Raw genomic sequence first — 15,078 nt, forward strand, 5'->3', positions numbered from 1 at the left:
TTGGATGATTCAGAAGTCATAAGGGGACTTGTGAAGTCAGTTTGCTGAGCTAAGAGAACCTGGGGCCAATTTTTAGAAATACCTATTTTTCAGTTTTTTTTTTAGATGTAAATATAACAAACGGTTGAAATAATTTGGTTCCACTTCACTATTGTGTCTTATGTGTTGTTGATTCTTAGAAAATATTTTCAGTCTTTTTCCTTTAAGTTTGAAGCCTGAAATGTGGCAACATGACAAAATGTCCTTGGGGGGCAATACTTTCGCTATTCACTGGAGTGGAAATTTTCAACATGTACTCTTAAATGACCCAAATTTTGTCAAAATAACCCGAAATTCACAAATTTGAGGGGATATTTCTAACAAAATGTCTTAGTACAGTGGTTGATTTCAGTGCCGGCGGACTGCCAAGATTGCCGTATCAATTGCCGAGCTGCTACGTGGTGCCAGACATTGAATTAAAAACTGTCCTAGCTCAGGAGGTAGAGCGCTCGTCTTGGGATCAAGGGATCCCAGTTCGAATCCCGGCTCGTCCGTGTTACATGTCGAAGTGTCCTTGGGTAAGACACTGAACCCCTAATACCCCCAATAAGCAGGTTAGCGCCTTACATGGCTGCAAGGCCGCTATTGGGAAATGTGAAGCACATTGTAAAGCGCTTTGGGAAGTCATTGACTTGAAAAGCGCTATAAAAATGCAGATCATTTCATTTCATTTACACGTCCACAGTTTTTCAGAGTCTCTCAACTTGGCCTCCTCCTTCTGTTTGCTATACAACTGCTTCCTTTTGGATAGATCAAGGGTTAGCAACCCATGGCTCAGGAACTACATGAGACTCTTAGGCAATACCGAATGGCTCCCTGGCGCTTTTTCAAAAATCTTTACAAATTAACAAAAGATGGCAGATGGAAATAAATATTTTTTTAATATGGTTTCTGTAGGACAAACATTACACAAACACTCTTAACATTTTTGAATGCGGTGAAATATTGCATTTCAACTAAGAGCGTAACTATATAACAATGAGACATGAGGGAAGATCAGCTGGTACGAGTTCTTGGGTGGGAAGTAACGGGCTTGAATGTCGCTCTTTCACTGGTATCAGGTTATTAAAACAAGGGATACAGGTTGTCGCCTCAAATGCAGCAAATTCATATATTGTGACGTGAAGTCGTAACTCTCATAGTTGAACACCTGCCTCGAGAACTTCAATGCAAAACTTCGGGGAATCTATCCTCTACTTGTTTTCCTTTTCCTCCTGTGTTAAAGCTCAGCCTTGTAAGTCCAAGCTCTGCCCCTTTTAAAGCGGCAGCATCATAATGTAACTCAACCAATCATGACACCCCTGATTTTATCACAGAAGTCATATTAAATGGGTAAGAAGACAAACGTGCCATAGGCACTTATTTAATAACAAAGTAGCTGTTTTTATGAAGTGAATTCTGATTTTTGCCAGCATATATTTGCAATGATAATTAGGATCATTGTTTGTGTTTTGTTGCTAAAACCTAAGGATGTATTTTTTCTGTTGACGAGCTGAATAACGTTTTCAACTAATGAGGCGTTTTTCCTACCTAGCACCAGTAACTCCAAGTGGGCTTCGTCTGTTCCCTCCAAGTCATCCGAAACGACGACTTTGCAGAAATAAACTCCGCTGTCGCCCCACTGCACTTGCCCAATGCGCAAATCTGCTTCTGCACACAAAGATAAGAAAGCAGGTTTTATTATGAAATATTTGACTTGGAAACATATGAAATTTATGATTGACAACATTATCATATTTAAGTAACATGCTGCGTTTGTTACATTTAATCAAGTACCGTATTTTCCGCACTATAAGGCGCACCTAAAATTCTTAATTTTTTTCAAAAGCTGACCATGCGCCTTTATAATACAGTGCGCCTTATATATGGCTCAATATTAAATCGCAAGGTCTCGCAACTTACGCAACAGCCGCCGACTCGATTTTCCCCCGAACGTGGAGTACTCCGCGGTGTATGCTGGGATTTATATACCGGCGTTTCATTGGCTAACCAATGTGTCAATCATCATTTGAATCGATCGCTATTGGCTAAAGTTATTCGGAGCCTCGGATAGGCTAGAGGGCCGAAACAAACCCTGCAATTGGCCGAAAAAGATGTGTCAATCATCATTCAAATCGATCGCTATTAGCTGAAGTTATTCGGAGCCTCGGATTGGCTACAGGGCCAAAACAAACCCTGCAATTGGCCGAAAAAGATGTGTCAATCATCCGTTAAATCGATCGCTATTGGCTGAAGTTATTCGGAGCCTCGGATTGGCTAGAGGGCCAAAACAAACCCTGCAATTGGCCGAAAAAGATGTGTCAATCATCCGTTAAATCGATCGCTATTGGCTGAAGTTATTCGGAGCCTCGGATAGGCTAGAGGGCCAAAACAAACCCTGCAATTGGCCGAAAAAGATGACTGAATAGCAAGCTTGCTAAACTACGCCATAAAGAAACATGTTTCATTAGTCTGTATTTGTAAATATTTTACTCTCCTGGATTTACTACACTCACGGTTGTAAGACCATGATTGCGTATCATTATTGAACGGGAGAACTTAGGTGAGCTATGCGGCTTTATATTTTCCCGGTATCTTGTTTTAGAACGATCTTGATGTTTCTGTGATGAGTCCATTTTTAAACTAAATTCAATTCCAAGTGTTTGTCGTATGCAAAGTAAAGTTGCGAGCAAAAAAGAAAATAGAAACTAAGGAATGGTTGGCATTTCTTGAATCCCAAGACTTTAACCTTCCGAATGATATTTGAAACTACAGGGAGTGCAGAATTATTAGGCAAGTTGTATTTTTGAGGATTAATTTTTTTATTGAACAACAACCATGTTCTTAATGAACCCAAAAGTCTCATTAATATCAAAGCTGAATATTTTGGAAGTTGGAGTGGGGCTTTTTTAGTTTTAGCTATTTTAGGAGGATATCTGTGTGTGCAGGTGACTATTACTGTGCATAATTATTAGGCAACTTAACAAAAAACAAATGTATACCCATTTCAATTATTTATTTTCATCAGGGAAACCAATATAACAGCTCAACATTCACAAATATACATTTCTGACATTCAAAAACAAAACAAAAACAAATCAGTGACCAATATAGCCACCTTTCTTTGCAAGGACACTCAAAAGCCTGCCATCCATGGATTCTGTCAGTGCTTTGATCTGTTCACGATCAACATTGCGTGCAGCAGCAACCACAGCCTCCCAGACACTGTTCAGAGAGGTGTACTGTTTTCCCTCCTTGTAAATCTCACATTTGATGAGGGACCACAGGTTCTCTATGGGGTTCAGATCAGGTGAACAAGGAGGCCATGTCATTAGTTTTTCTTCTTTTAGACCCTTTCTTGCCAGCCACGCTGTGGAGTACTTGGATGCGTGTGATGGAGCGTTGTCCTGCATGAAAATCATGTTTTTCTTGAAGGATGCGGACTTCTTCCTGTACCACTGCTTGAAGAAGGTGTCTTCCAGAAACTGGCAGTAGGACTGGGAGTTGAGCTTGAGTCCATCCTCAACCCGAAAAGGCCCCACAAGCTCATCTTTGATGATACCAGCCCATACCAGTACCCCACCTCCACCTTGCTGGCGTCTGAGGCGGACTGGAGCTCTCTGCCCTTTACCGATCCAGCCACGGGCCCATCCATCTGGCCCATCAAGACTCACTCTCATTTCATCAGTCCATAAAACCTTAGAAAAATCCGTCTTGAGATTTTTCTTGGCCCAGTCTTGACGTTTCAGCTTGTGTGTCTTGTTCAGTGGTGGTCGTTTTTCAGCCTTTCTTACCTTGGCCATGTCTCTGAGTATTGCACACCTTGTGCTTTTGGGCACTCCAGTGATGTTGCAGCTCTGAAATATGGCAAAACTGGTGGCAAGTGGCATCTTGGCAGCTGTACGCTTGACTTTTCTCAGTTCACGGGCAGTTATTTTGCGCCTTGGTTTTTCTACACGCTTCTTGCGACCCTGTTGACTATTTTGAATGTAACGCTTGATTGTTCGATGATCACGCTTCAGAAGCTTGGCAATTTTAAGAGTGCTGCTTCCCTCTGCAAGATATCTCACTATTTTTGACTTTTCAGAGCCTGTCAAGTCCCTCTTCTGACCCATTTTGCCAAAGGAAAGGAAGTTGCCTAATAATTATGCACACCTGATATAGGGTGTTGATGTCATTAGACCACACCCCTTCTCATTACAGAGATGCACATCACCTGATATGCTTAATTGGTAGTAGGCTTTCGAGCCTATACAGCTTGGAGTAAGACAACATGCATAAAGAGGATGATGTGGTCAAAATACTCATTTGCCTAATAATTCTGCACTCCCTGTATGCATTTGAGTGACATCGTACGGACACCGCATCTGCACGTGTCTACGACACGTATTTGCTTCTTTGCAAGCTTCGGGAATGTTAAGGGGGTAATCAGTTTGACTGAATCATCTGACTGTTTTGTTCACGTTCCCATTGTTGCGCCTTATAATCCGGTGCGCCTTATCTATGGAAGATGTAGGACCAAAAACTTTCTTTTGGGGGTGCGCCCTATAACCCGGTGCGCCCTATAGTGCGGAAAATACGGTAACTTTGCATATACTCATACCTGCCATGGAGGTTTTGACAAACAAATCATATATTTATCTTATTTTATGCAGAGGTGGGTAAACCTTTTGAGGCTTGGGCTGTATTGATTGAAAAAAAAATGGCAAAAGGGAGAAAAAAGACATTTTTTGTATCTACCTATACAATCTTGAATCTGATAATTTGATAATACGAGGGAAAAATATCATGTAAGCCTATTCAATGTATCATATCATCCCTGTCATTTCAAAAGACATATCTCTGTTTTTAAGCTTTTTCTCTATCCTTAAATTGACATTCATGCAAAAAAATTGAAAAAAAAATGACACAAAAATTGAGACAGTTTCTGGCTCGCTACAACGGGTCAGGTGTATCGACATTTCGTTCTGTGTACATTGTTACAAAGAATGACAATACAAAGGAAATTATTATTATTATTATTATTATTATTAATAACAGCAATGATATGTATTCGTGGATAAAAGAAAATACGTAGCTGAGAGCTACTTTTGGTTACTAATTAGCACAAGTTTTATTTCCATTTCTAAATAGATAGATAGATACTTTATTCATCCCCGAAGGGAAATTCACATTTCCAGCAGCATCCCTGAGCTGAGAACAATACAATAATAAAACAAAAAGAATACAATATACAAATACCCAGTGTGACGTGCAAATGCCCACTGTAGCGTGTTTTATAGAATATCTAAATAGTGCTACACAGAATACATATTGCAATAAAATTCTGTAATATGCAATGTAGGTGGTGTGGTTTAATGTGGGCTTTTACTCTGCCGGGTAGAGTTAAAGAGCCTCATGTCATGAGGAAGAAAAGATCTCTTCAGTCTGTCCGTAGTACAAGATAGTGACAGCAGTCTGTCGCTGAAACTGCTCTTCTGTCTAAAATAACAACTTATCATGCTATTACTATGATGTGACTTTGTTATTACCACATTAATTATTCGAAGTAGGGTTAAATAGATTTAGTCAACCACTATAATCACTATATTATTTTAATAGAAAATCACTATGACCCAGCACTGGTGAGCTATTTTAAGAACAGGTGTGCTGCCAACTCAGTGGGCCAGATTATGTAAACTGTAAATATGTGAGGGCTGACTATTCGACATGGCATTCTTTAAAACGTCTTTGATAAATTCAGCCTCCGCGAAAGGTCTGCTGTGCTTTGCGATCAGCGTCACGACATTGTAGTTCGCCTTTGTCGCATTTACATTTGACCCGCAGGGTCTCGTAAAAAGGGGCTGCTGTGCCGTTAAAACAGCTTCCAGTTGCTTCATCTTTTCACAGTGTCCCTTTACAGTTAGCTATTTTTAGTCAGCATGTTCAGTCTGGCAGTGCCTTTTAAAATTAAATTATCTGCAAACAGCCAGTCTCTTGGCAAATTCGGCAGATGCTGTTGTTTTGGATTTCTGTGAAAAAATACTCAAATTTCCAGGAGCAACCCTTACAGTCAACATTCCATTTTGTATTTACAGTGGTCAAGTTGGAAATTGAGTGGGCTAAAAATGTCTCAGGAATCAACTGGTGAAATTGTGATTATTTTATATGACAGAGGCCGTGGGCCAGTAAAAATTGGATCACGGGCCGTAACTGGCCCCCAGGCTGTACTTTGACTTGGGGCCTTAGGAGCCCGGGGCCACAGCTTTGGCCCCCCCCCAGTGTAGTGCGATCAAAAACAAGTACTTAAAAAAACAAAAGGAAGAATACAAACTAGAGAGCCTAAAATGACCAAAAAGCCAGGTCAAGTCTATTCATGTTTATTTGTATAGCCCTTAATCACAAAGAGTCTCAAAGGGCTGTACAGATCAAAGACTATTGCAAACCACGGACTATTATTACACCATCCCCGGATCTAAAACCTACATGAGAGCAAGGAAAAACTTAAAAACCTCAACATGAGGAAAATGAAGAAACCTTGAGAAGGGATCGCACATTTTTGCCCAGCTTTTCTGGGTATCCATAGCAGCAAGATTGCAGATAATTGTGTCACCTCCCTCTAGGTGAGCCTCAAGTTATGTAATATCACTACAAATTTTTTGACCAATGAGTATCTTTAAAAAGGCATATTTATATAATAGTTCATGTATTTTTGTTTGTTATTTAAATCAATATTTGTTTTCAACAAATTAAGCTGTCAACCACTAAGGTGTTAAATAATAAACAGTCTCATTAAATATTTATTACTTTTTTTTTTTTACTATGAAAAGATATTTTCAAAAATAGGGTTTAAAAACACCCTGAAGTCATGCACATTCGTATATCATGTCCCTTTTTTTAAGCACTAAATTTGATAATATGCATTAAAAATCTTAAACTACTATAGGGGTAAGCTCAAGTCTTTTTTGCATGATTTTTTTGATAAAATCAAATGAATACTTGCAATTTTTTATTAATTATGTAAAGATAGTTGTAGCCAGAACAAGTGGACACAGAAAATAAGTGTGGCACTAAATCAAGATATGTTTTTTTTAATTAATACTTTTTTACTCACTATTTTATACACATTATCATTACATTTTTTAAATTTAGCAGGCTGGTTTCAGAAGCCCACCCCACCGACCGTAGTTTTCCCACCCCTGTTCTAACAGAACTGGGGTATAAAATAATAAAATGATGACAGCTTCAATTATACCACAAAAAGTGTTTGCATTTTCGGTAAGATTTATTTCCATATATGGTAACTATGAAATTACAATTTGGACAACTTGAGGATTGTTGAACCTTTTTGTTTCTATTGTTACCTGTTTATACCTGCCAAGATAAAGTTGGTGGGCCATGCATCACCCTCTGTTGAACACTATTTGCATATAATGAGATGTGTGTCTTGTCCTGATAAGGATTGGTGTGTGAAAGGGGTACATGGTTGAATAGAAGTCATAAAGTTGGGGGGAGAGGTCGTATTCATGGGTGGTCTGGGCCGATAGTCTTGTCAATACAAAAGGAATTATTTTAAGGCTTTGAAAGTGGGCCAACTAGTTTGCGAGTGACCGATCATCAAGAATTGCCTTCCAACAATTTTATTATAGGTTGGTAGGGTTACTTTAAAAATATAATCCGGTACAGTCACTACACTAACCACATGAAAAATGTAACCGGTAACGTAATCCGAATACTGCAATATTTCTGTTGCGTAACTAGTTTACTTTTGATTACTTTGGGATTACTTATATACCAAATATGCTAATAAAATACAAAATAAACAAAATATAAACCAAATAACAAAATTTAGTTTAAGATAGATGAACAATGTAACATTGAAAAATAAATAGAGGAAACCAACAAAAAAGTGCTCACATTTTAACCACTTAGTACAGACGCTCCCCTACTTACGAACATTCAAGTTACGAAAAACGGTAGATACGAATATTTTTTCAGGATGTTGAAAAATATCGGGACATTACTGTAAATTAGATTTTGGATTGTGCATCTTTTTCCGAGTACAGGACAGTACTTTAGTGCTTCTTTCTGCCGCTACTGTTGCGTGGCGCTGTAAGAGCTCACCCAGCATCCACCCCAAAGAAGAAATCCGGCTTCCTCTTCCTAGTTCGTGTGTAAACATACTAAAGTGTATGTCCAGCGCTCTAAGAACTTTGACATTTTTTATTGTTTAATATCTCTTGCATCCATTCAATATGGTTGGTGTAAGGTGTAAAAAAGAGGCGAGCCGTTTCATTTGAAATGAAAGTGGAATAAGAAAGCTTGATGCGGTTGAGAGAATGTTTGGATCGCTTTTTTTCAGCCTCTTTTTACCACGGAGAAGGAAGTTACCTAACTCTTGAAGCTCATCTTCCAAAAGTAAGTTTAACTTGACTTTACATATCGATCTTTAGAGAGCATATTATTTTATGAAATATTTATTTCTTAGTCCAGAAAATACAGGTTACTTATACAAGTCTTAAACATACGTATATAAACCTTAAAAATACAAAATATAGTACTGAAGCAACTTACTAACAAATTTAACTTACGAACGATCGTCCGGAACGTATCTCATTCGGAAGTATGGGAGCGTCTGTATATCTGTATAGTGTATTGAGCAAAAATATAATCTCTTTAACATGGCAGATAAGATATCCTTTCTTAAAGTTCAAATTGAAAGCACATCAAGAACCTCAAAGTGAGTGCACCGCTGCATGTGTGTGGAATAATGAGGCAGCAGAAAGAGAGAGGGGCGCGATGGGACGTGGCGACTGTAAACAAAGCTATTCCATACGTACAAAATAATAAAAAGAGTTCAAACTACACTACAGGGCACAATATGAAAATGTATTTAAATACAATTGTAATCCTGCAAAGCAATCCTTATTTGTACAAAATATACCTGTAATTTGATTACTTCTTTTTTTTTCTAAAACTGTAAAGGAATACAATTATAAGTTTTTGTAACGCTGTTACATTTTTTCTTTTACTCACCAGGCCCAATTATATTGCTATTATGTACGGGCTTAGTATTCAATCAAACAATAAATTACAAAAATGATGCCTAAATCAAAGGATACAGCAACAATAAATATGAAAAAGTGAAATTACTGTTTATGATGGAGATGTCCCTGTTCATGTAATGCTCGGCTAGCGTCAAGGAGGATCCCTGCGCCGATGCCACCACTCGAACCGTTCTGCCGCTGTCGGCGCAGTCTAAGTGGGATTTGTCGGGCGCCTTGGAGGATTGCGTGCCCAGCAGACGCTGAGGAAAGTTGAAGGAGTCGCTGGTACGGTCATGGCAGTAAGACTTGTACCACCACTGAACCACTGGCGCCTGTAATGAAGATGTCTGGTAGTGACACGGTAGGACCACCGACTGGAACAGCATGGCATACTGCTGCTTCTCCGGCACCATCACGTGCATGCCATCGCACAGGCTCACTAAAAAAAAACGGCATTACAATTAGAATTTATTGCTATCAATCCGATTTTCCTTTACATCAATGGTTCTCAACTGGTCTGACTTGAGGAACCACCATCACACCCTCATTACTAGCTGTGACCCAAATCAAGAATAAATTTTCCACTTCTCAAAATTATTGAATGATTGTGCAGTTTAAACCAGACATAGTAGAATATTCATCCGTTATCTGCACCGCTTATCCTCAGTAGGGTCGCGGGGGAGCTGGGGCCCATTCCAGCTACCCTCAGGCAGTGGGCAGGGGACACCCTGAACTGGATGCCAGCCAGTCGCAGGGCACACAGAGACAGACAACTCACTCGCTCAGTCACACCTAGGGACAATTTGGAAGGGGCAATTAACCTGACATGCATGTTGTTTGGATTGTGGTAGGAACCGGGGTGCCCAGAGGAAACCCGCTCAAGCACGGGGAGAACATGCAAACTCCACACAGGGAGGTTCGATCTCATGACATTAGAAATGTGCCACACACCCGCTAAACACTGCGCCGCCGTGCTGCCATAGTAGAATATATATTTATGTTTAAAAATGACCATCAAAACCCAAATAATATTCACTCAATTGGCTGTATTTTTAAAGGAACAGTGGGTAACATTTAATGCCTCCTAGTAGTACAAAAAACCTTCAATCAGACAAAATACCATTGATTTGAATAATAAGCAAAAAGACCGACCAATGTTAATTTTTATAAATATTCATAGGTCGAGAAATTTGTATTTCTTTTACACAGCTGAATCCGTACTTAGTAGTCGCCGACATGTTTGTCTGTTTTTGCTGCTACGCTGTACTAACTAAGCACTGATTTTCGTTCGCATTAGACAATACAGTGCCATCTAGTAGTTAAATATGACACAATGTTGATTATTTAACGCCCTTAAGTGCTTACAAATCTTAATTCATAACAAAAACAACCAATATTGATTTAAATAATAGGCAAAAATACATGAACTTTCATATGAACATATATTTTGTTAAATGCTGTATTTTCCAGACTATGAGTTGCTCCAGAGTATAAATCACACCAGACAAAAAAATGCATATTTAAAAAGGAATAAACATATATAATATAAGTCCCACCTGGATTTTAGAAGGAAACATATTTGATAAAATCCAACACCAAAAACTTACTGGTACATGTCAATTCGAAATAAAGATAAAAGGCAATTAGAAATTAAAATAAAATAGAGAACAACAGGCTAATTAAGTGCACTGTCTACTAAAGTCAATAATGTCAGTAGCAAGGTAACATATTAAGAGTTATAAAAAACATGCCTACGAAACCATCAGTCCTACTCCAGATCACTAAATCCATTGAAATATTCACCCCGTGTCACTGTCACCAGTAAACAACTCCCCCAACTCGGGAGGTAGCCGATAAGCAGCTTCCTCTTTTAGGTTGCTTACATCAGACTCAGTCACTTCTCTGCTTCTCGCCAACTCCCAGTTTTCTTTCTGCTGCTCAATTATCTTTTTTGGCTGTGTATTTCACCATTTGCACCTAGTAATCTGCAGAATATTATAGTCTTTTAGGGGCCATTTTTGTCCAGCTCAAACATGAACACAGACCTAGAGCGCCCTCTTGTGGTTTAATGTGAAAGTAACATGTGAAATGATATACCGGTAAGGAAATCAAGTAAAGTCACATTCATTTGTATATCCCTTACTTACAAAATGTCTCAAAGGATTACAGGACACAATCACACCATTCCCTTATCTGAAACCAATACCCGGGAAAGGAAAAACTCAAAAACATGAGGAAAATTAAAAAAAATCTTGAGAATGGGCCTCACAAGTAGGAATCACCCTTCCAGGATGAAGATTTTGCATTGGGTCACAATACACAGAACATAGTGAACATTAATAATAATAAAAATAAAACATGGTTAGTATGTAAAAGTTTTCCAATGCCAGTAAAATTGTCCAAAAAGTCCATGATGGCAAAGACGTTTCACTTTCACTCAGTAGCTTTAGCCATTTCTAACAGACTCAAGATGCACTAACATGATATGAAAATGTGCTACTGAGATGAATATATATTGCACAAAACACACTGAAGTATTTGTTCTCCTTTGTCTTAAACATAATAAAATTCATATTTCATAAATTTGTAACTCTACCATGCTCAACATACATAAGAAGAAAAACAAAAACTCTACCCTTGTTTTACTGTGAAATTGTGGGTTTTAACTTGCATTTGCAGGGCATTATCGCCATCTAATGTTAGGGAATGTTATTGACCCTCGGTTTTATGCAGAACATCATTTTGGCATGGCAAAGGTCTGCGACCCACTGAAAATGGGTCCACGACCAACTTTTAGTTTTCGACCCACCAGTTGAGAAACACTTCATTATATTTTCAATACAAATATTGGACGAGTCATCAACTCATGAATTAATCATATTGGTTCACTACCATTTCTGACAGTATTCTCGCAGCCTGGCTCACAAAAAACATTAGTGATTATAACAATAAATATAATAATAATTACAAGCTAAAATCTACTGTGTAATCACTGGACCACTAAGGATGTAGATGACATAGGAAAAGGCAATATGTTTTACCTCATTATCACACTGTCTTTAGTCACTGCATCGTACTGAAAGATATAAACCCAAAAAAGCACGTACTGAAAGATATAAACCCCAAAAAGCAGGACAAAGGAAAATACTCTTTAGTGTATATGACAACAAAGGGGTCTTTGAAGTACATTAAATAAATACATTGTAAATGTTAGTATTGTGTTCATAGTTTATGTTGTCAACAAATTATTTTAATCGTGGCCCTACATATTCAATAACGTGGTATCATAAATATACAGTGATAATAGTGGTGTGGTGCAGTATTTTTAGCTGGTCGGTAGCGGGCATTTGCCTTGAAAAAATAATGCTAAAAAAGAAAAAACAGATGGTCAATTACACTCCTTAAACAGTGGATAGCAGCGAAAATACCCTGCTTGATCACTTCTACCTGTTCAGTCAATCAGCGTGTTTGAGAGGGACAACATCCTATATTATTGTGATTTTGTCGGTTTTAGTTCTTTTTCTCCCCATAATGGAAAAGAGTGACAACAACGATCGAGTCGCAGAAGGATACAATTATGAAAATGTGTACGACCGTCTGCGATTGAAGCACCGCTGGAACGTAGAGTAAATGGTTTGAAAATGTTACATTTTTAGCTTTTTTTTTGCCAGAGTATTAATCTTTATTAACCACATAATCAAATAATTATCGATATTTGCGTACACATTTCATTAATTATATTTAATTTCTCTCATTATGTGTCCATTTTAAAGCAGTTCTAAGGGCTCGCTTATATTAGATGTAGGCTTATATGGGAGCATTTATGGTACTTGAAGTTGTTTTGGTTTTTCTGATTATTTGGTTCTTTTTTAAAGGCAAATATATATTCTACTATCACTTCTTTAAACTGAACAATACATTTGAGAAGTTGCATTATTTTCTTGATTTGGATTGCAGCTTGTCATAAGGGAGGAATGGTGGTTTCCTCAAGTCAGAACAGTTGAGAAACAGTGGTCTTGAGGCTAAAATTCAGTGCTCTCACCACTGCTATCTGGGTTCGATTCCACTTTTATCCAATATTGGTGAAATGTGTCAGGGATATTTTCAATCATTGCTTAGAGACGGCTTATGTACTACTGTAAACATTCGTGTAACGGGTACCCAAATTTAAGATATTTCTTGACAAAATAAATGGTCAATAATCATGAATAAATATTGTATACACAAAAAATAAGGCAACTTATTGTTCTTTCTGGCTTGGTACCAAACAACCCATAGCCCGGTACCAGTCAGCGGCCCCGTGTTTTAATGCACTAATGTCAAAAACTAAGGATAAGTGGCCATTAGTGACCAACCCCTTTTTAGGGAACCCACAATCAAATATATAGGTGATTTTAATGCTTAGTTTAATGTAATCTGGTCAGCCCAGAAACAAATAAAATAAACTCAAATGCAACTCTATTTTAACCACAGTCCCTTCAAGCAACCATTCCTCCACTTTTCACCTGAACACACAGAATCAGTAGATAAGTAGTCCAGTATCAAAACGAACGGCAGGCATTTGTTGGGTGTGTTGGGGGTAGACTAACAGGGTCAGGAGGGTTAAATTCCAATATGTGTGGGGGAAGTGGGCGCAATAGCAGAGGAGGGTAAAAGAGGAATGGGGGAGTCATCTTCGAGGTAGGCGGCGGATGGAGTGGGCAGACACTTGTTGTTACTTTCTGCTGTGTTAACTTCAGGAGGGGCAGGAAATCTCTGTAAACAACTACTAAAGGCAGGAAATGAAAAAAAGGAAAAAAAGCAACCGCCCTAAAAAGAAATACCTGATAGCAACGTCAGTTTTAAAACCTTCCCACACTGCTTAATCATAAATAACATGATGATAGCAAGTATATAGTAATGCAGCACTAGAAATGTATGAGAGGCCTTTGAGAAGTAAATAATTAATGCTCTCACATATAAAATAATTCTCTCACACATGCACAACTATAGTCTCATACAGACACAGTTATACCATGCACAACCACTACTATACTCTCTCACCCATATTAGTAATTATACTCTCTCACACTGAACAATATACTTTCAGACATATATTACTAGACTCTCATACACACACTACTATGCTGTCACACACATACTATTATACTCTCTCACATATACAGTGGTACCTCGGTCCTCAACCTAAATGCGTTCCTGGTTGTTGGTTGACTACCAATTTGGTACCGCAAAAGCACAAACTAAGCACAAACTAGGAAAAAAATTACTTTAAAAATGAAGAGCATTCCACAGCACCGGGGCCTGGATGGAGAACGCTCTCGAACCTGCGGATCTCTTCTTGGTTCTTGGGATCACTAGTAGACCAGCGTTTTCAGAGCGAAGGCTCCGGACCGGAACATAGGGGGAAATTAAATCTGAAAGATATGAGGGAGCAAGTCCATGCATGATTTTGTATGATACCAACAGAACTTTAAAATCACATCTTAAGCGAACAGGGAGCCAATGCAGGTTAGCTAAAATCTGGGTAATGTGATCAAACTTTCTTGTCTTAGTTAAAAGCCTCGCTGCAGCATTTTGTACCAGCTGAAGGCTCTTGATTTTGGACTTAGGGAGACCGGAGAGTAGTGCATTACAGTAAGATGATGTCATAATAGTCTGTGATAATTAGTTTGCAATAGTCTGTGGCCTGTGCAGCCCTTTGAGACTCTTTGTGATTAAGGGCTATACAAATAAACATGACTTGACTTGACCTTCACTCATTGACCAGATAGAAGTGGTGCTAAAGCTAGGTCAACTCACGCCGCCTATGGCATCTCGACTACACTTGGCTCCACTCGTTACGCGCCAAATCTCATTCGATTATATTATTTTCGGCTATTTTGACTCACTATTTTGGGTTGGGCAACGAATTCCGTGTCGAGCATCGAAACAATTTTCGCGCACATTTTTTTTGTTGAACACCGATTTGGTTGAGCATTGAGGCATTTGAGGACCGGGGTACCACTGTACTACTATACTCTTTCACACATACAGC

At 38.6% G+C, this 15,078-nt stretch overlaps 1 protein-coding gene across 2 annotated transcripts in view; it reads right to left on the reverse strand.

The window, feature by feature from the left end:
* ildr2b (immunoglobulin like domain containing receptor 2b) overlaps positions 1-15,078 on the reverse strand; it is a 37,997-nt gene that overhangs the window by 17,160 nt on the left and 5,759 nt on the right. For both annotated transcript variants that reach the window (XM_088352554.1, XM_088352553.1), the window contains exons 2-3: positions 9,151-9,483; positions 1,570-1,689 (exon numbers count right to left, since the gene is read on the reverse strand). In XM_088352554.1, the coding sequence (XP_088208680.1) occupies positions 1,570-1,689; positions 9,151-9,483 (453 nt within the window). The remainder of the gene's footprint in view (positions 1-1,569; positions 1,690-9,150; positions 9,484-15,078) is intronic.

Source organism: Urocampus carinirostris, chromosome 14, assembly GCF_059441175.1.
Source record: "Urocampus carinirostris isolate Australia breed hairy pipefish chromosome 14, RoL_Ucar_1.0, whole genome shotgun sequence".
Taxonomy (NCBI): Eukaryota; Metazoa; Chordata; class Actinopteri; order Syngnathiformes; family Syngnathidae; genus Urocampus; species Urocampus carinirostris.